We start from the raw sequence: 21,903 nt of genomic DNA, 5'->3' as shown, positions 1-21,903 counted from the left end.
ACCATGAACCCAGTATTGAATATTACATACACATGTAGGAACAAACAGTTTTACATTGGAGCAGGAAATAAGTTTGGATGGATTTTTTTTCTTTGGTTTAGCATGGATGAGTCTCTGAGCCTTGATGTTGTGCTGGAAAACAAAGCTCATTTTGAACAAATTAATGTTACAAAGAGATCCTTCATTCTATTAGCTAATTTGCTATCCTGTTTCATTTGAATAAGTACGGCTATCTAACATTTGTTAAAGAGACAGCTGTTTCTGGAGTAAATCCCCTAATTGGATCAGTTTAATTGCAATAGATTCCGTAAACATCAAGATTGAATGCAGCAACTTTGTCAGTTAGTACAAGAATGCTTTAAAGTTAATTTAATAAAATTGCGTAAGGGAACCATTGCAAAGCCACTTACCCCGTAAAAAGGCTTGCATACCCATTAGGGAAAAATTCCCTTGGACAGAAATAGATAGCAATTGATTGGGACTTCCTTGAAAATATGTGATCACTCCACCTAATTTGTGATTTGGTGAAGTCATTGGGTGGTGTCCAAATGCTGTTTTGTCATTGGTCTCACTTGTCATTTGTTCCTGGATTAAGGGGGCACTTTTTCTTCTAGATCCTAATAAGCCTCATCAAGAAGTCAATAATGTGGTCATTTTAGCCAAGAAAAACCTTGTCCATTCTCCCCTCAAGGACCGTGGAGGGAGAAATCTTTATTTGGATTTCACTAGCTGCATTTTGCATAATTTCCTTCAAATTGTCTCCCTTTTTTTTAACTGGACCATATTTGTCAAAGTAGAGGTTTTTATCTGTTAACACATTTTTTTGCAATATTTATATTCATTGAATTTCATGTTGCATTTAAAGTTCTTTCTCGAGGTAAAAACGGTGAATCATTGTCGTATGTTTTCTTTGGTGAAATGCCAAAAGATGTGATAAAGGTCGTTTGTTTTTCTAATACAGCTTTGACATGTCTGAAGTGAGCAACCAGCTGCCAGCAGACCCCGTCTCTGCAGTTGGAGTTATCACTTCACTCAACAAAGCCCCTGATGGCTACTATGTTGTGAGTATTCATTTTGAAATCTTTTAGAACACATAGTTTAATTTCATACACATGGGAAGCCTGTTAAGTTGTTTGCATCTCCTTTAAAGTAAAGGCAAATAATAATACATTTTTAAAAAAAATTAAAACTATTTTTATTTGTATTATTATACATAATTGCCAGCCTTATCAAAGGTAAAACATGTCACTGATCAAAAGTCTGTCTTGAATTTTAATCCTTTTTTTGTTTTGCTCACTGCTGTTAGCTGAACATGTAATTGTTGTAACTGCCTGTATAGCATAATTTACAGCCAGGATATTGGCAGCCTTCCAATAGGATTTTTTTTAGAGCTGTTAGATTACTTATTCATCAAGTTTGCTTTGATGATCAGGAAGATTCCCTTCCTGACATTGTTGCTGGTTGCCACTCGTATCACAGACACACCAGAGGCAAAGATTTAACGATGTTTGGTTGTTGCCTACAGAGAGTCATTTAAATTTAGTCCATGTCTTCTCTAAATCCCAGAACCACAACTTTAACAACGATGGAAATGTTTAAGGACGTAGTGTTGGATTGGTCGGTTTGTATTAACCTTGGTTATGAAACAGTTGGAGAGGTTTAAAAAGAGAAGATCGTGAGTAAGTTAAAACAAAGCACAAAACAAGCTCAAGGGCACATCTTTCTTCCTCTCTCTCGCTTCCTATTCAGACTTCTTCTTCTTGCTTTCACCCGACACCCCCAAACCCTCCCTCTTCCTCCTGGTTTTATCTCTTCCTGCTCCACCCTACACGCCCAGCTTGTTCTAATCTCTGGCAGATGATAGTGGGTTGGCATCAGAACGAAGCCACTGGCAGGGAAACTGCATTCACACCACACGGTAGTGACAAACACAGAGAAGCCCCATCAGACTTCCTCCTCTGCTGCTCCAGTGCGCCAACGCATTTCAGCTGATGTGCAAATACTGTGCATATTCTGTGGGGCTTAAAGCTAGTCACTGACACTGGTTCAGCTCAGTGATAGAAACACAGTAACTTGTAAATACTTATTTTTTTAGCCCCAGGCAGTACAGCAGCAGTTTAACATGTGTAAATAGTTTGGACTTAACGTATCGTAGACCAGCTGTTACAAGTTATCTTTGTGTCTTCTGTTTCACTCCATACTTTGGGTATGAAATGAGTCTTCTTGGATCATGATTTGGATTATGAAAACAAGCTGCCACAAAAACAAAGGAGTGCAAAGTTTTGACAAGTCGGTTTGATAACCACTAAAACATCTTTCAAGGTTGTTACCTCAATGATTTTGTTATATTATTACATATAAAAATCATACCTATGAATAAAAAGTCAATTACAAATTAGCCTCCATAGTGAAATTAAAGGCCTTTCAGAAGCCATCCATTCATTATCCAAACCGCTTATCCTGTTTTAGGGTCGCGGGGCGCTGGAGCGATCCCAGCTGTCAATGGGCAAAGGCAGGGTTCACTTTACATGCGTTTGTCACATCTTCAAGAACATATTTTAAACTTGGCTATGTGGTCCTTTATCTGCAGACTTGAAGTACAAACAAAAATATTATTGCTTGGCATCAGTGTGCTAATACAGCACTCAGAAGGGGAGGTCACAAGATATTATGCTGTATTGATTTTTTGTTTTTACCCATTCACACTAGACTTCTTTTAGAAATCCTCCTTAATACAGACTGCTTACCGTACTTACCATACTTTTTATACAACAGATCAAAGGGCTGATTAACTCTTTTGCTCTCTGATACGATACGCTCACATCTCTGAACTTAAGCAGGTTGTTCCAACACTCGCGAGCACAGGCCCTGATCAAACACTGCTCCACTGGGATCAGGAGCCTTGCTGAAGCACCAGCAGCCACCCAACATCAAACATCACGAGCAGACAGACTCATGCACACTGCACTCTGTGCATGTGTTACAAAGTGGGAAACTGTGTATTGCAGACTCACCAGCCCATTTGACACATTTCCCTCATAAACTCATCACTGTAAAGTTTGTTTAAAGAAACGTAGTACGGTACTATGATTAGCGAGCATGCCCATACTAAGCCAATGGCCGCTTGTCCGTTTTTGAATGAGCATCTGTACTTCAAATTAGTAGTTTGAAAGTAAAGGAAATAAGCTCATTTGCTATCTTGCCAAGAGTTAGAAGAATAGGACTATATCCCTCTAATGCCTGTGTGCAGGCCAAAGCCATTTCCAGAAGGACCTGAGCTTAGCTGAAGAGTGGGAGCAGAGGGAAACCGCTGGCAAGCTCTGTTTCAAACTCAAAACACTCCTCCCAGTACCTCTGAGGCTCACTAACTAACTAAAATGTTGTACCTTGTGACTGCTTTGGCCTCCCCACATTCAAATCAGAAATCAAAACTCACCTCTTTAGAACTGCTTTTAATGTATGTCTGTGTGCTCTCTTACTGCTTTTATTTATTTTTATTTGTTTCATTGTTTATCTTTTAGGATATTTTAGGTTATTAAAAGTGACTTTGAGTACTTAGAAAAGCACTATATAAATGAAATGTATTATTATTATTATCTTGTTTGTTTAATATGTACTAAGGTGTCACATTTTACTGGTAATGCCGATAAGGCGATATGTAAACATGCCATTTTTATATCATATTAATGATACAAGGAAGATAATGTGGTGTAAATAAGCCAGAACCTCTTAAATCTCTTCATATATGCAATTATGGTTATAGACTCCACCTCCAAACTCCTGTTCTGAGTGTAGTTAATTTGCCAAAAAAGAAACAAAACCACAATAAACATTGAAGGAATTGTTATGATAGCATTATTTTTTTTTCTTCAAAATTTCTATAGATATTACGATAATTTTGTTATCATTAATTATTTTATCCACAACAATATTGTAGTGAAAATCTGATATTGTGACAGGCCTCATTTGCTCACAAACAGTAATGCCAAAATGTCTTGTCGTTGAATGAATGGTCTTGTTATTGACAGGATTAAAACAACTAGATACAATGGGTCAATAGGTGAGCTTTAAAGTTGCTGGTTTCTGTATTTTTTTACTTTGTGAGAGCCACTTTAGCCGTGTCCCCCCGCTTCCAGTCTTCAGCTAAGCTAAGCCAATCACCCCGCAGGTTTAACGTTAGCTTCGTACTTAATGCACAGACTGGAGCGTTGTCAGTCTGTTGTGTCAGTCAAAGCCCATTTCCCAAAATGTCAAACTATTACTGAAAGTAAAACTACTTTTCAAAGTAACTGCAGCTGTGGTTCTTTTAATCTATTAAACGGTTAAGGATCTAAAACATTCGTCTCTGTTCAGTTTTTCTGTTCTTCTTTGAAAGGACTGGTTTGGTTTCCTGTACCTCATATGTCTTTTTCCACCTGGTTTCACTCCCCAGAGGTTTTTGATTGTCTGCCTTTTGCATCTTTTTATTCACAGTTGTGCCTCTCAGCGCTTCATAGTAACTTGTCGGTCTCCAGAGATCCTTCATAGGAGTACTCCTCACCCACGAAATACTTTTTTTCATATGTGGGCTTTCAGATCACTGTAAGCTTTGGATTTGAAGAAGTGGCAGTTGAATCTGTCATTGCATTTAAATCAAATGATACCACCGTATTTCAATATCAGAGCCATGATGTTTCTTATCAGACGTGTGTTATTCTTCTCATTGAAGTCTGTGTCATGATGGAGCCATGCTGTGCCAGACTTGAAAGTATCAGAGAGGAGCCATTGCAACTTTACACATGCCGTTTCTGCCGTGGCTCAGCAAGTGGCGTTTCACATTCAGGCTGCGTCGCATCCTTGCTGCCGGCAGCTGTGGCAGGATGATGCCTGAGGTGCCTCCGAGGTGGATCGTGCCCTCGTTACTCCTCAACTTGACTTTGGGTTTCACAAAGCGAGCCCTTTGTTTACGCTGACAGGATGCGCTGGCTACTGACCTGGAAAAAGTGGCCAAGACGGGTTGTCTTGTAAGGAAGAGGGAGGCTGGTGATGTATAGGCTCCTTCTGGGACCTTTCATGGTACTGCTGTTGGAGACGCCCCGCAATCCCTCTCTCCCCTCATCTTCTGCTCTTTTTCTTTCTCTCATCCCACTATCTATCTCTGTTCCCTACTCTAGTCTCCGCTCTCATCCCAGCTAGTCACTGGTGGTTTTTCATGAATCTCCCCCATGCCATGTTTCCCCCAGCCAGTCACCGAGGTCATTCATCATTATTGTCAAGGGGGTAATGTGTGTGGGTGGGTGCAGAGATCTATGACTTCTTCATTTGAATGAACCTCATTAGATTGACTCTTCTTTGTAAAGGATCTCTTTAGAAAATAACTCTGGCAGTTCTTTAGGTGATTCTCACATTACAGCCAATGGAACATGACGCTTGAGCCGAGCATATTTACTGGAACGATAGAAGAGTCTCTGAGATGCAGTCTATTTTCTGATATCATTCTGCCCTGCATAACTACATTTACATAGCAATGTGATGTTGGACCTTGAGTTTGACTTGTCTATCCTGTCAATATGGTGCAATCATTTTTTTCTTTTACTTACTCTGCTGATCATTTACAGCTGTGACTGAACCTTATACAAGGACGAGCTGCGCATGTCTTTGGATTTTGAGTTATTTAGGCATACAGATGAAATAGCTTTAAATCCTTAGTAATGTATTCTTAGAAGTCATATTGCATTAAATCGTAGAGAGAATCCATACAGGGAGAAGAGCTATTTCAGGTGTATGTGAAGTCTACCTGTGTGTTGCTCAAGGGGTACTACGGTAGGTTTAAAAAATATATATTCATCCCAAATATAATCCCTGCTCTTTCACGAAAGCACATTGAAATTTGCTTTCCTTATTAGAGCAGATCCTTGTCAAGGCATCTTTAATCAGCCTGGTCCCTCGGGATGATATTTTTAGCCACCTTTTTTGGAGGCTAAAACTCCTTTACCCATGCAGAGCACTAATGAGATGGAGCGCTAGTGTAGGCAAGCGTTAATTAAGGCTAGTATGCAAGGGAAGAGGCAAAAGCAACACGCTCATGGCATACATACATTAACTTTATCCCACCTCCTGCATGTTTTTTTCCTCCTTGTTTTTTTTTTCTTTTTCTTTTTTTTACGTAGGTTGCACAAACAACAGATGGCTCTGATGCCGACCTGTGGAAGGACGGCTTATTCAAATCCAAGGTCACACGCTACCTCTGTTTCACCAGAAAAACTGTAAGTGTGAATATAAACTTCTCCCTATGCATTCTGCACTAACACCTCGTCTGGTACACCATTTTGTTCGCCAGCAGTTATTGGCTCAGTTCTCTGCTGCCAGAATATTTTAATGCTCTTTGATCAGTGAAAGACCCATTTAAAAAGTGTTGGCAGTGTAGTTTTGAACTTTTACATATAATGGATTTGCCTGCATATTCTAGATGAATAATACCTCAGTGAGATATGTTTCTTGCTGTACATCCTCCTGAGGATATTATTTATTATTCATACATGGAACAACAATGAGCTTCATTTTAACTATTCCAATGTATTCAATCAACAGCGTCCCTGTAGAGAATCTGGTTTGCAATCAGTGAGTCTTGAAAGCTGATGCACATATAATTGTCATTATAAAAATAGTCATTTTTATGTCAGAAATTACTCTTCAGTCGGGTTGTGCTATAAATAGATCTCCCTAATCGAGCAGCATTGACTCTTCAGTGGCTGAAATGATCTTTTAATGTTCCTCATAATGCTGTTTTTGAATCATCTCCTGTCTGCAGCCTACAGCTGATGTGTTGATGTGTGGCTGTCAGCTGCTCTGGCCATGAAAACACCATTCTAACTTCAGTGTATACAGCTTACTTTTGGCTGCCTTCTAATTTGTTTCCATGGCTTGCAGGTATATATTGCGGACATTGAGAACAAAACCTGCATTTGTGTTATCATTTTGTATCAGCTCAATCTTAGGACTTAATCAATTTTATTTTAGTGTGTCCTCTAAAAGCCAGGCAACTTGGCAGCGGCTGCCTTGTGCCTGAGCCCAATCTGGTCCTTAGTTTAGTATATAGCATACAAATAGCCCTCCCGAGCTCCTGTATTTTATCTTAAAATGTGTGTCCACACTGTTTTAAAGACTTTGACACAAATAGAACATGACAGAGCCATCAACAAAGGCTATTTTGTCTGCCACTCAAAGGAGCTCCCACTGTAATTGTCTATGACAAAAACAGATTCTGTAAAATTAGCCCCTGAATTATGTGGGGGGAAGTAAATAGTTTGTGATTTATCATACTCTAGGTTGGAGGTAGAAAGATCCTTTTGTCAGGCCCTGATGGAAGAAATCTCCCCAGAAAAAGGGGTAAACACACAAAAAAATGTTCCATGCATAGTAATAACATTCATCCATATTCCTCCTTAAGTCAGTATAAAAACTATGAATAAAAAATGTATCTAATGGTAATGACTGTCGGGCAGCAGTAGCAGAGAAATCCAGCCTTTTCGGACGCATCAAGTCACGCCTGGCTCGCCCCACTCTCTGCCGCCGCTGTGTATTATTGCAATTTATTATGGCAAAAAATGAAAATGTAATGGGAGGCAGGGAAGAGTCATGCTTGAAAATGTCAACTACACAGTCCCTGATTGTTTTTAACCAGTCCCATTTTGTTGATTAGACTGCCTGCTCTGTCTCCCATCATCCCGCAGCTTCTCGCCAAAAGGTTGAGAATGATTACAAGATGCATTCTGTCTTTGCAAAAAAAAAAGCTATTAGAGAGTAATTACTTCAGCTATTTTGTCAACCCTTCTCTTTAGAGACTTCCCGAGCTTTTAGTAAATCATTGACTCTATTATCTCTACATTTTCTTAACTGAGCCCTGCAAAAAAAAAAAAAAGACTAACCCTTTCTTCTTCTTGCTCTGTCCTTTTAAAAGTTGAATTTGCATACATGACTTTAAATGTTCTTCCTGCACTCTATCTGTTAGGGGACTGACGTTGTTGTGGACATGAAGCTGATTGACATTAAAGACGCATTGCCAGAGGGATTCACACCTGTGGAAGAAACATTGGACACAAGTAAGTAAACAGTCAGAAGCGACCACCCGTCCCTCCCACCCTCTTGTTGTTTTTTTTCCCTCTCCGACCAGCTTATGCAGAGGTCCTCGGGGGCAGCTTTGCTTGAGATAGTGAATGTTTTATGGGTGCAGGTTAGCTTAATTTATGGCAGACTATGGGAATAAAATAAACATTTTGCCCAGGAGGTACAAGAGAAGAGAATCATGAGTCATTGTTTATCTCAGCTGGAGCTGTGCTTTTCTTTATGAGGGGCTTATTTATTTATGTATTTATTTGGGGAGAGGACGAGTGGATGGGGGTTATCTAATATTAATGAAATGCATTCCCCAATGCTTTAGTGCTTTTTGAGTGCTATGTATTTCCCCCTCACTATCCATGCCTTGGAAATGTAATAATATTTTGGTGTGGGGAGTGAGGACAGCTTGTTTATTATTTTTATTATCATTGCATTTACACTGCACTTTCCAGTGTTGCAGGGGAAATAAATGAGTGAGGCACAGATGCAATATAGAGAAGCATGGCAATGATTTTTTCTTTTTGCCAGAAAGAAGAAAAGAGATTACGCTTTGTTTGGCTATGGTGTAATTTAATGTTTTATTACTTTATGTGAATCCATGTTTAATGTATACACAGGACATTATGTATGAGTTTCTGAATATCAGTTTAAATCTCTGTTGTGCACTAAAGCTGATGGAGGATTCTCTTGCTTCTGTCAAAATTATAATAACGCATGTGGATATTGTGGCTTTTCAATGTCCAGTTATTTTTCTTTGAGCACAGCAAGTTATTCAGAAGCTGATATAAGCTCATCGCCGATTCTCAGACTGGTAATGACTAAATAGCAAATCATAAGATTGATATATATATATATATATATATATATATATATATATATATATATATATATATATATATATATATATATATATATATATATATACATATATATATATATATATCTATACATATATATATATATACATATATATATAATGTATATAGATATGAATATAGATATTGATATTAATATATATATATATATATATGTATATATATATATATATATATATATATATATATATATATAGATATATATATAGATATAGATATAGATATATAGATATATAGATATATATAGATATAGATATATTTATGGGTATTATCTTTTCCCTAGAGGTTCAAAATATCTTTAGATGTTTTTTAATCTTGAAACTCTGAGATGACAGAATTGGATTCTGCCAACTCCTGTCTGACACCCTCTTGTGCACCTGACTCATCAGAGGAAACTGCCATGAGGAAGAAGAGGCTCTGCGTTAAAATCAGCCCGTGCGCCACTGCTGTGACGGCTGTGTACGACATCCAGGTCGTTGCGAAGTCCAAGTACCATCTTGTTAACTACACCTGCGTAGGGTGAGCTGCTTGGCACTGGAAATACATTTAAGAATTGTGTTTTGTATCTTCTATCATTCACCACATTTGTTAATTTGCATGAAGGATTAGTAGCTGTTGAAAACTAAGTGAAGCACTCGTTGTATGCCTCCTGGTCATCTTTCCACAGGGAGATAAACAGTATGGGGATATGGTACCGAATGGGAGATGTTTCTCAGCCTCGGTCATCCCTGGAATCGCCCGAGACAGCTAACGGTGACGCTCCAGCCAACACTGCAAGGTAACATCATGCCACTTTATTCAGCAGCGCCTTTTGAAGTTTAACTTTCCTCCTTGCTTCCTTTTTTATTTCACGCTTGGCGTGCTCTTGAGCTGTTGTTACGCTCTGTACCACATGTACGGCAATGAAGAGCCAAGCAATTGATCACTCTCGGGCAATCTGCAGTAAAGGTTGTAGCCGGACAACAAGGTAGCGAGGGTGAACCGGAGAGACAGGCTAACTAGACAGGATCCCCCCAACAAGAACATGAGTTCAATGAGGGCTAAACTCCTGCTATTTGTGGGTTGTCCCGCGAGGCAGAGCCAGGTCGCTCCTCTGACTGCGGTGACGGGAGTGTTGTACTGTGCAGACAAAGAGGAGGAGATGTAGATGTAGCCCCGAGAGCGAGCGACAGCTGCAGAGGAAGGGAGGAGAGCTTCAAGATCTCCGCCACGCTGGAGCGTGCGTGTCCCTTCCTCTGCTCATACTGCTCAGGCTTCCTCTGCCTCGGGCCTCAGAGTGAACGGAGCAACCCTTTGTACTGTGTCCAGATCAAACAGCTCAATTATTTATCGCAATGAAGAACTGGGGATTTCCACAGCAAATTGTAAATAAACAAGTGAGACTCCTTCGGTGTGGCGCCGCTGTGGAGAAGGGAAGCTTGGCACGTGCCGCTGGTCGGTTTGCCAGCTTGAAGTGCTTTGCTTTGCCACCCTGTGCTGGGCTGAGTAAAAGCCACTTAAAGACCACAACAGGCCGGAGCAGTGGATGCCAGCAGGCTTATTCAAAACAGAGCTTCTGTTCACATGGCCACTCAGTGGGCCGAGAACCATTTTAAAGGGACGGCCATTAATTCAAAACCCAAGTTCAAACTGGGTAGAGTTTTGTGAATTGTCCATATTTGGGAAATCGATGGTCAATAATCCTTGAAGTGTTGAAGCATTGGTGCGCTCTCAGGCTCTTGTGTCGGTCTTAGTGACTCTTACCGGTAATCTTCAGTTCTTTTGAAGCCCACTTTCAAGTTGGTGAGGCTCAGAGGTTGGAATAAATTGTACCTCGAAGCGACTCACCCCCCCTCCTGATGCCTGCTGAGATCACAGGCTGCTGTTTTTCTATTAACATTAAAATTCATTTCACAGTCAGAGTCTCCTTTTGAGAGTATTTCCATCCATAATGCACTGACACATAAGGACGGGACTGTGGGCAATTTAGACAGCGGCAGTTCTTTGACTATTTATTTGGCATCCCCTCTGTGTAGTTACATGCACTTTAGACAACCATACTTAAAGCCATAAATATTTCTGCAAGTCACAGATTAGATAGTTTGACACAGTGATTTACAAACGGCTCTTCAACCCTTACTGATAGCTTAAGTAAGTACAGTGCTCCAGTGCAACTGTCTGTGTAGTATCACCCCACTATACTTTATTCATATTCCGTAAGAGAAGATTCTCTCTTCCATGCCTCCTTCAGGCTATCTATAACAACTTTATGGCCTTTGGAGAATAGCACCTCTTAAATTTAAGTGCTCTTTACAGTCAGTGGAAAAGATGTTTTTAAATACAGTCAATAATGTGTAAATTTTTAATGACCCTTATAATTTTGAAAGCTGCAGTGATCCCTCTCAAATGTTAAGTTGCCTCAGGCAGCGGGAGCTTGTTAGAGTTGTGTACAATCGTACACTGCAAATCAGGGTCTTTTTTTCAGCAGCGCAGAACTGCAGTACAGAGTCACTGCAGGGTGTTGCATCATTATGGGATGCACGGAGTGATCGCATCAAGGTAAGGTGTTGTATTTTAATTGTATTTGTATCTTTTTGTTCACTGAAAACAGGGTATCTGCAGGTCTTTGTTGCTGAATGTGTTGCCTAGAAAAGGCCTTTTCGAAGAGAACCTAAGAATTAATTTGCAAAAGAAATATTTTCTCATTCTGTATCAGCCCTAGTTTACGATCATATATGGCAAATAACGATTGATCCTTTCAATTTTGAGAAGCTAAAACTTGAATTTGTTTTGGCATATTTGCTTAAAAAATAAATTATTATTCAAACATCAAAATGTACTTTACTTTCTTTCAATCAAATAATTGATTAGCAGCTCTAAAACATATAGAACTGTTTTGAATTGGCTAATCCATCCATTGTTTGCATGTTGATTGTGTCACCTTTATTGAATGAGTTCTATCATGAAGACTTATTGTCATTTACTCCTGGGAAGTACTGGAAATAAATATGACACAATAATAATGAATTCCAGGTCGTACCATACCAACTGGTTTTCCATCATAATATAATGATTTGGCCAGCATTATTGTAAAAAAAGATATTAAACTGAATTCTATGTGGTATGAACAAAGTCAGGGCATCTATAACTTGGTGGATCCTTTAGCAACCCTGTGAGAGGAAATCTCAGGAGTTAATAAAGGAATGATTATTTCCACGGTTTAAGGATGTCTTATCAGTTCAAGGATAAACACTTAACCTACAATACTTATGTGTTATTGGCTCAGGCTGTGGCACCATATTGAGCCACTAAAGCTGTTGGGGTAAAGGCCTGTGAAGCAGTCTGCCGTTGCAAATGCGTTTGAACCTTGAGTGTTTAACGTCTCTTTATCAAGTTTGTCTAAAGCGTCTCAACCAGCGGCCGTGTTCTGTTTTGATTCATAGCTGCTGCTCCATGTCAACCGCTTTGGCTTGTTCTCTGTCAAGACCGACCATATCAGCCGCTTCCTGACTTCATAATGTGGAAAACCTGAGCCATCCGGTCAGCCTTTTAATGTGTCCAGTAAAATATCCCCCTCCTTCATTCTCCTGGCCAACGCTGCCATTTGTTCTCCTGATAAAACTGTCATTGCTGAGGCTCATATCTGACCTCTACAGTGACTGCTAGCATAAATTAGCCTTGTCCTAATATTGCAATTTCTTTCACTTCACTCAGAATCAAGGTTTTTGACATTTCTCTTAGAATAGTGGGCTATTGTACACACAGACACTTTTTAAATCAAACTGTACTGCGATAAAAATGTCAAGGCTGGGCATCTATTTTTCCTCTTTCATTGCATAGTGTAGTTGCTATTTTCTTGAACACATGAAGTAGGGAGTCATCAGTGTCAGAATTGGCGTGCACATCAATATGTTTTGGATAGCACTGTCTTCTACCTGTGACACCCCACACATTTCTGCAGCTCTGCAGGAGTATTGTATCAGCTTTCATTGCTCGCTGGTTAACCAAGACGTCCCACTGCACACGACTCTTGAGGAGAAAGACACACCGGGACTGTCAGTGTGTCGCCTGACAGATCTCCCATCTGAAGTGTTGAAGAACAATCATTCCCGGCTCGATCTTCTTACTCATTACTTTATTGTTTTCAAAGAAAGTTGCAAAAAGTAGCGGAGATCAAGCACAGTGATGCAGAGTGGTGTCAGGAATGATCGAATGATCAGCCGAGATCTGATGAGCTCAGACTGTTCAGTGATTTGCCACCAAATTCAGAGAGATCCTCTTTTCAACACCTGACACCGAGCTTAAAGGAGGATAATGATGGGTGAGAAAGCGGCTCTCACAAAGCAGCACTGTCGGCACCGCACATAGAGGAAGGTGTTCGAGATGTTGTCACGGGGAAGGCTGGATGTGTGTCAAAACAAGAGCTTCCAGCTTTCTGTATCGCAGCTCTGGCTCTTCAGCGATATTACTCTCATCCTCATCTTACCTCTCCACTGACTACCACTTGTCGGTCCCCACTGTCTCTCCCACTTTCTCTTCGTCTTCTCCTTTTTTAACACAGACAACTCTTTTCCTTATTCCATGTGGAACAACTTAAAGTACACCACACAAAACAATCTGTTGAACTGTAATTCAAGTTGTCAAGTAATCCTTAGTGTCGTGGTTTCCTTTGCCGCACTAATGTGATTTTAACTCTGGCAGATTTCGTGGGAACATAAGACTCTTGATCTGCGTTTAATTGCGTAAATCTTTCAGGCCGTGTTCCCAGTTTTACTATAATTTGATGAGGAACTACACTATAATTGAATATTCAAATTACGAATATGTGTCAATATGGCTCTCCTTGCCTGAAATGAGGATTAATTGTTGTCAAAACTCCAGTGGCCGACATAATACGAGCCGCAACACTGCTGTTGATTAACAAACGCATTTGCCATGTTTTTGTTTTAAGAATTAGTTGTCTAATTGATTTGCCATATGTTACCCTCTCCAATGCACCTAAAATTGTATTTAGAAATCACCAATTTGGATTGAGACAGTTTTGTGTTTCAGACAGATGGGAAAAGCAACCCTGGAGGTTGCCTGTAGAAAAGCTTTTCATGAGCAGCACATTTCCCTGGTTTCACGGCGAGTCTTCGGGGTTTTTAAGTACCACTTACTTTTTTAGATACAGAGATAAATAGCAAGATTTCACACTTCCTCCATTCTTTGTTTATTCTGAGTACTAATTCAACTAGTGTAGTTTAAACCCCCCCTCCCTCTCCTCTTCCTCCCTCCTTCCCCGGCCTACGTCCATGGGATGTCTCTGTGCTTTGAAAGATGTGTACCTTTCTTCCTCGGCAGTGGAATCAACCTTTTGAAAGGTAAAAGAAGTCTGCATTGGATATGGCAATCGTTCCCACAAGATTGATGCCAACCTTTTAAAAATTCACCATTGGCCTGGATTTAACATGGCCAAATGCTGATGTAAATGAGGAGGAGAAAAGTCGACCCTTTCATTGCAAATAAATCTGAGTTGCAGCCTTCAGCTCATAAATACCACAGCCTGTCAGAAATCTTGTTTTATTGCTCTTGATGGAAATTATTGCATTTATTTATCTCATTCGGAGAGATAAGGCTTTGAAAGCCACAACTCATGCGCAGCTCTCACGTAATATGCAGATCTGCCTTTAGTCTTAAATTTCAAGGTTTTTGGTTTTACACCCCCACATAATAATTATTATGTTTTCCATAAACAGGCCAAATACAGAACATAATACAAAGAACACACTTTATTATTTGCAACTTCACACCTGCTCGCTTCCCAAATCTGTTCATAAATTATCACTGTTATTCTTGTGATCTACCTTGTTCTTTGTCTTTAACAACAAACTCTCATGCCGGCATGTCCTCCAAACAAAGCGATTCCTTTTTTAATGATATCGCCAACTGCTCTGCATTATCATTATAAGATCATTTGTTTTATAATGCAATCCCGCAGCTCATTTTACCTTCAGAGCATGTCATGTTATGCAGCTCTCTCCAAGCTGTGAATTATTTTTTTTCCTCTGCTTGCTGTGGATTTATCGATCCGTAGGGGTGAGTCACAGGGTGTAATTCATGATAGCTTGATTGATGAGGATTTCAATCTTATATGGTTTGTTAACTTCAACTGCCCACAAAGTGCATTCTGTGCTGTTTTCTGTAATACAAGGCCATGAAACGGTAAAAAAAACAAGACTTCCCTTGAATAATGGAATCTTTCAGTTCCTCCAGAATTTACAAGATCCTGCACCAATCCCCCAGTAAAGGTCTGTTCAAGCCCCTGGGCAGCTGAGGCACAGTTTAACTTTTACCATATTTCACCGCTTATATTCATCCTGGTATTTCAGTGCTCGGTCATGTTTTTAAATAAAAATGCCTTTGTGCAAGGACGGAGTTTCCATGCCTCCATGCTAAATAAATTATCTTGCATTATATTTTAATGTCCGAGCAACATGTCTCGGAACATAATTATTCCCATCAAATACAAAGTGTGTATGCATGTTGTATGTTTTTTCCATGGTGATCAATAGTAGTGCTAATCCTTTCTTTCTGCCAGCAGGAGAACCACGAGCAGGCCGGACTATGAGCACCAGAGCAGTGGGAACTACACCATGACAGGTAAATGATCCCACATTTTAAATGTATGCAATTCAGTATCGTTTATGACTTCACTTTGGACAATTAAAGGAATTTAATAGTTTGCCTAAGATGCACAAGGTTGTAAAACTGCTTGCTTTTATCATCACACTGGGTAGAAAAGCTCCAAGTATTTGGAGAAGAGATTCAATACTTGAACTTGTGCTCTCTACGTACATTGAAAGTCGTCTCCACGTGTACATAAAGGCATCACCTCTGCTACTTGAGCTACAAACGCTCGATGTCTAGACTTCTCCTTCAGTGATGGATACTGTACAGAGCTTTGCTTATCTGAGCAAACGTGACTTCTCAGAGGAGCTCGGCATTACACTCAAGAGAACATTTAACAGCTGTCAAAAATGATCCGTCACATGCCATACTTACATATGTGTACCGTGCATTGCACTGGACGGATTCCCTTCTCTTTGTCAAGGAGAGAAACTCAGCAACAGTACAATGCTCCAGGACTAAAACAGAAGAGAGGCTAATTCGTTAGGAAGCAGGGCTTAGCTATGACAGCTTCAGAGCCACGGAGTCAGAGTCGACTGAGGCGCTCTCGCCTTAAAGAGCGTGCGATCCACACGAGGTGAACGAGGCAGGGAGGTTTTTATCCAGCTGGAGAGAGACACCATGTGGTGAGGATTCCTCCTGCTGCTCATGCGGAGGCACACCCAGGCTCTGGCCATGTAAGCCCGGCCTTTTTATACAAGTCTGGGTATTAAACAATTGCCGAAGTGCACATGATTGAACGAAATAAGGATATGTTTAAATATAAAAAATATTTACAATTTTATAGTTTAAAAAGTTAAAAATGATCAGCATTTGTTTTATATTTTTCGATCTTTTCATGCCGACATTAAAAAAAGCATGTAATTGACAATAAATGAACACATAATTTTGTTGCAATGACTGTCATATTATAAGTTAGTCAAGACAAGTGTGGCCCTGAAGGAGCAGACATTAACACACAGCTGAGTGGTTTATGGCATTGGGTGTTGATTCCTCCACCGGGACGGGGTTTGAGTGACAGTGAAGAACATGCACATACTGTACAGTACGTTGCCAGCAATCAGCCTTTATCTCCAGAAAACTGTCCTTTGCAGCTGTGCAGTCTCCCTCTTTCCTTTACCTTCATGTGTCCCTGCGTGATTTTAAAGAAGAGAGGATAATGGAGTTAGCCTGAGATGGTTCTTGGCTTTATATCTTGAGACTCGTCAGCCTTTACAGCATCACACTGCGAATGTGAGAGAACACAACTCGCCTTCATTAACAATGTGATAGCCTGTGGACCAAGTGTGAGGTCGTAGCCGACAGCCTATTTGTGTTAATTGTTAGCGGCGGTAGCTTTGGTGTGTGTGTGTGTGTGTGTGTGTGGCAAGCCGTGTGGGTGTCTGCGTGTGCGCGCGTTTGTGTGGGCTGACAGCTGGCCAGGTTCGAGTTGGTCTAAAACCATGTGCGCTCTGTCAGGGTTGTACAGGCGCCTTCTTTAGGATTGATGAATTGCCTGCTTTCTTGATTAAACCCTCCGTCACTTCCCAACAAAACAAAAACCCGAGCAGAAAAAAAGTGAGTTGAGGGGAGGAGAGGTAACATGTCTGGGAAATCTGTCATTTGCAGTCACATCATGTACATATTTGATGTGCAGGAGCTTTGACATTTATTACCAGAATATTAAAAACTAATTCACATTTATTTTGCAGCTCTTTTTTTTCACCTGACAGTTCAAGCTCATTTGAAAAGTTATCAAGTTTTCATAGCAGCTTCAACCTTTTGCTTTTCCTCACCACGTTGCTTTGATCCATGCCAAGTCCCTTTGCCAATTAGGTCTGTTATTCATACATTGACAGAAAAGCAGGATAGTTTAAAGGTAATTAAATGTACATTCATGAAATGTGTCTAAAAAGCATATGTTTGATAAAAAATAAATGTCATGGCGTTGAAGAAAGTCTGAAGCCCTAAAATAAACCTATATGACGTGTTGCATAGCAGTCTCTCTCCATTACCTACAGAACAACATAGTTTTCAGCAGACATCCACCTGATCAGAAGGTAAACATAATAAAAAGTAATACATTTACATATCTGGTGCATTAATCAAAAATAAATCCTGACATTGGCCCTGATCTCACGTAATATGGAGAGCAATTATTTCCCTATCTATTAGAGGAACTTCAATTAACAGACACGAGACAGTTCATCCTTCAGAGGAGTAGGAGGAGGAGGAGGAAAAAATAGGAGGCTCAAAATTAACTTGGGTTTGCAAAATATCTTGGCAGAATGACAGTGATTTTTGATTTTCAGGAAACAATATTGGAATTCTTATTAAACTATGTGCATCTGCTTTTAATTTGCTGCAAATAATTGGAAAATGCAATGGAGCTTTCCAATTAAAGCTCCACTTTATGCTGTTTAATAATACCCTCATAATATTATAGCTTATGAAATGACAGGTGAGTTGGTGTATGAATAAAACATAAAGCGCTGTAATAAGAGACAGAAAAAAAAACGGGACAGTTGTTGGGGGGCTTTTAAATGCTCGACATAATTTGCATATATTAATCTCCTCTTTTCAGCCTTATCAAGTATTCCACTGTATTTGAAGTTAAAATAGTCGTGACAGGCAGGGGTACGCTTCGTTTTTCCAAGGATTTATTACTTGTATAATTCTGGATCTTTAATAAGCCAATATGACTGATCCTCTGAGTTCTGTGGAATTTGGTTAATTGTTCCAGATGGTGCTCACTGATTATGCAAAATTACTTTATTTCTCCTCTTTTTCCCCCAGCTACACCATTTCTTGATTGACTAACATGGAGAAAAAAGATTATTTTTGGCGCCGCACTTTCATTAAGAGGGTTCTCATCAGGTTTCAAACAAAAGTTCCATCTTATCTCCGTGTGTAGTTCTAGGCGAGGCTGTGCAGAGGGAGGCGATCAGCCGACTCTTATCTCAAACCGTGATAGATCTCAACTGCTTCTGCACCGCTGGGGTTATATTTTAGAATAACACAATTCTTTAGGCTGAGGGATTAAAAAACACGACCTCTGGATAGTGACACAAAAGTTATTATGGTGTACGCCGTTCTCTTCTTTCTCTTTTCTCCTCTCTTTCTCTTCCACAGATTGATGAAATTACTAAGCAGCGAGGTTGGTCCTCCACTTCCAGCTCAGCTCAGGCTCCATGCACAACTCACTAACATTCTGTTTTGCATCAGCTAAACCGAGCTGAATGAATCATTTATGGAAGTGTTATGGGGGAGTATCGGCAGATTTACTGCCGAGCTTTTACTTTAGATGGAATGGGATTTCTATGAAACCGATCTTGATGTCTGAAGTAATGCCAAAGCTTACATCAAGACATGAAAGGAACGCTCTTAAAACCCTCGTTTTGCTTCTTAATTCCCCTGGTCAGCAAAAGGCGAAACCGAGAGGGAGGGAGGGGGGTTGTTTCAGCAGGAGAATAGTATTTACACCTCATGGAGACTCACGCACACGTCCTCAAACTGTTTACTACTCTCAGCAACTAATGATATGAAGGACTGCCACATTTCTTCTTACTATTAGATGACTTGTGAATTACATTGTTTAAAATGAAGGTTTAATTAATGAATTACTGTTTCAGCTGTTCATGCATTTTCCTTATTTAAATAGGAGCATAGATTTTTTTTAAAGAAAAGAAGATATTTTATGAGAGTTGTTGTTGGTGTCATTAAGTGCAAGTCAGTCAGAACTAAAAAAGAACTAAAAACTAAACAAAAAAAAGCTCATCATTGTTTTCTGATCTTATCAAAAGCTTTGTTTCCTTGCAAAGAAAATCTGGGGTTCAGACAAATTGATTATGAAATTTGTGTGTATTTTTAGGAATATAAAAATAATTACTACATTCGAACTGCAACCAGAGCCGAACACAATGTAAAAATCAAAGGTTTTGCTTTTTATGTGGATTCTGTTTGTCTCCTCGGTTTGGATTTTAACAGGTTAAACACTCTTTAAAGAAACTTCTGTTGGCGTTCATTGTATTAAATCAAAAATCTGATTGGACTATCCAGGTTTTTTTGGAAACATGATCGATCTCAGTGTGATGGTGCCATTACGTATTTGGGGATCAATCCGGAAGGAATCGTAATGGAATTTTTGACTAGACCCTCGAAGCCCTCAGGATCTCTGGGCCTTTATTGCAGTCAAATAAGAGACTTTAAATGGCCCTTGCATTTGCAGGCCAGACTGGACTCTGGAGTCTCATCCCTCATTGCTTTCTATCCATCCCTGAGATAGTAGCAGTGCTCCATTAGTTTCACTGTCCAGACGTGGACAGCCTCAATGGATGGGCCTGTCACGGCTTCCTCGTTTGCCCCATGTACAGCAGGGTTTGTTATCACACATCTAATTAGAACTTGATAAAAAATATTTCACAAAAATCCAGTCATTAAATATAGTTTAAGGAGATTTATGGTCAAATATGCCTTAAAGATCTTTTAATGGCTCTGCTGACTTGTTAAGTTTATAATTAATGATCTTCTAATACATACTGTGGTGTGATTTAGAAAGCACAATGAGATTCTGGGAATGAAGTCGTTTTGGAAAAGGGCATCTGGGGCTCCCAGAAGCTCTATTAAATAGTTCTGCTCAGACTGGTTTGCTTAAAGCCATGAAGTCTGCTGTGAAAAAGTTCACACACATCAGCATCTTCTCATATAGATGGAGCCATTTTTATGTTATGATGCGAGGAATAGTGCATGATTATGAAACCGCTGCTTTGTCATTTCATAATAGTCAGTGTGTTCAGTTTGTACAGAAAAGTCTTGGGCTCCTCTGTAGTGTTACTTTCACTTGTAGTTTTAAGTGCACAATTTTATTTAAGTGTTAGAATATGTCTTTGATCAGTTTACACTAATCTACACACAGTACAACTAATCAGCAAATACATATGTATCAAACTGTAAATGCATTATACTAATAACGGTTGCCTGTTTTGGCTGGAGAGTAATGGTGTCCTTATTAGCATAATTAATGACAAATGGCAGCGCAGCATTGGTGGATTGGTTGTAGGGGATGATAAATTGGTGGATGCCCAGGTTAGTGGCTGCCAAGGAGGCCTCTTTGGCTGTCATCCCTCCTGCTTCCACTCTGGCACAGTTCATTACTCACCGTGTGAGATGCCACTTTACATTGCCTGGTACTGTGAGCATTGAGAACTTAATAATGCCACCACAACCACACAGGGCCTGCTGCTTTACCCACAGTCCAGAGGGCAAGTAGCTCAGCGAAGGCGAGGGGTTGTGGGGAGCAGGGCGACGCGGGAATCGTCTCCTGCAGCTGCACTGATCAAAACAGATCACGAGTCAGTCGCTACTTGAGGGGAACCGGGGCCATATGACCCAGTCTCCTGTGCTGGTGAGTGTTTCTTGTTAGGATTTCTGGGGCTCGCCACATCCCTCGCATCATTACGGGTTAGTTTGCCCACAGAACCGCTAATTAAGAGGGGATTTGTGTAATTGTGCCTTCTGCTGTGTCCCATCCGGCACTTGCAATTTACTGTCAGCCCTCTGCCAGCTTTTACACTTGTCCAGAGAGGCGTACCCCATTTATACACACATTCTGCTGCACATTTACCAGCAGCCACAGCTGGGGATCAATGCCAGTGCCATGGCAATGTCTTAAAAGACACTGTGCTGCTGATTAAAGTCTGATTGTCCATTTAATTTCATGAGAGCTTTCAATACCTAGCCAGAGAGAAGGGCTCTTCTAGTGCTTCTCTAGCACAGACTGCCTTTAGAACCTGTTAATACAGCTTTTGTAATTATACCAGAATACTGAAGACTTTTTGTACTTTAATTAGCTCATACATATATATTTGCAAAACATATATATATATATATACATATATATATATATATATATATATATATATATATATATATATATATATATATATATATATATATATATATATATATATATATATATATATATACTGTCCATATTGGAGAAGTTCTCACAGATACACACACACCTCCTTATAGCATTCTGTGTTATGCAGCAGTGTTTGTGGCCAACTCACCATAGGTGTTGCTGGCTCTGCCCACTTTCTGGAAGACTGATGGACCAGCGCCCGACTGGGGCTGCCTCCTGGCTCCCTACCCACAACCAGATTTCAAGGACTGCTTGTCACAGATGGAAAAGTAAGTGGGTCATTCTACATAAGCTTGCTTTTTTGCATCCCTCTGGTAAGAAAAAAGAAGAAAAAAAAGCAGAATTTTAATATTGGATTTTTTTTTTTGGGTGTAAATGTCA

The 21,903-nt window shown here is 39.9% G+C and overlaps 1 protein-coding gene across 1 annotated transcript in view; it reads left to right on the top strand.

The window, feature by feature from the left end:
• Window positions 1-968: 968 nt before the first annotated feature.
• The window catches only part of LOC137779185 (multivesicular body subunit 12B-like), a 29,708-nt gene continuing 8,773 nt past the window's right edge, over window positions 969-21,903 (top strand). Inside the window, exons 1-6 of the mRNA XM_068566739.1 lie at window positions 969-1,061; window positions 6,150-6,245; window positions 7,991-8,081; window positions 9,362-9,491; window positions 9,640-9,750; window positions 15,532-15,593. Of these exons, the coding sequence (XP_068422840.1) occupies window positions 969-1,061; window positions 6,150-6,245; window positions 7,991-8,081; window positions 9,362-9,491; window positions 9,640-9,750; window positions 15,532-15,593 (583 nt within the window). The remainder of the gene's footprint in view (window positions 1,062-6,149; window positions 6,246-7,990; window positions 8,082-9,361; window positions 9,492-9,639; window positions 9,751-15,531; window positions 15,594-21,903) is intronic.

The sequence above is a fragment of the Clinocottus analis genome, unplaced genomic scaffold (assembly GCF_023055335.1).
Source record: "Clinocottus analis isolate CAN_PGR_092001 unplaced genomic scaffold, fCliAna1.0.p SCAF_7, whole genome shotgun sequence".
In the NCBI taxonomy this organism is placed as follows: domain Eukaryota; kingdom Metazoa; phylum Chordata; class Actinopteri; order Perciformes; family Cottidae; genus Clinocottus; species Clinocottus analis.
Note: the sequence above shows the minus strand (reverse complement) of the source record. Positions and strands in the feature narration are given on the sequence as shown.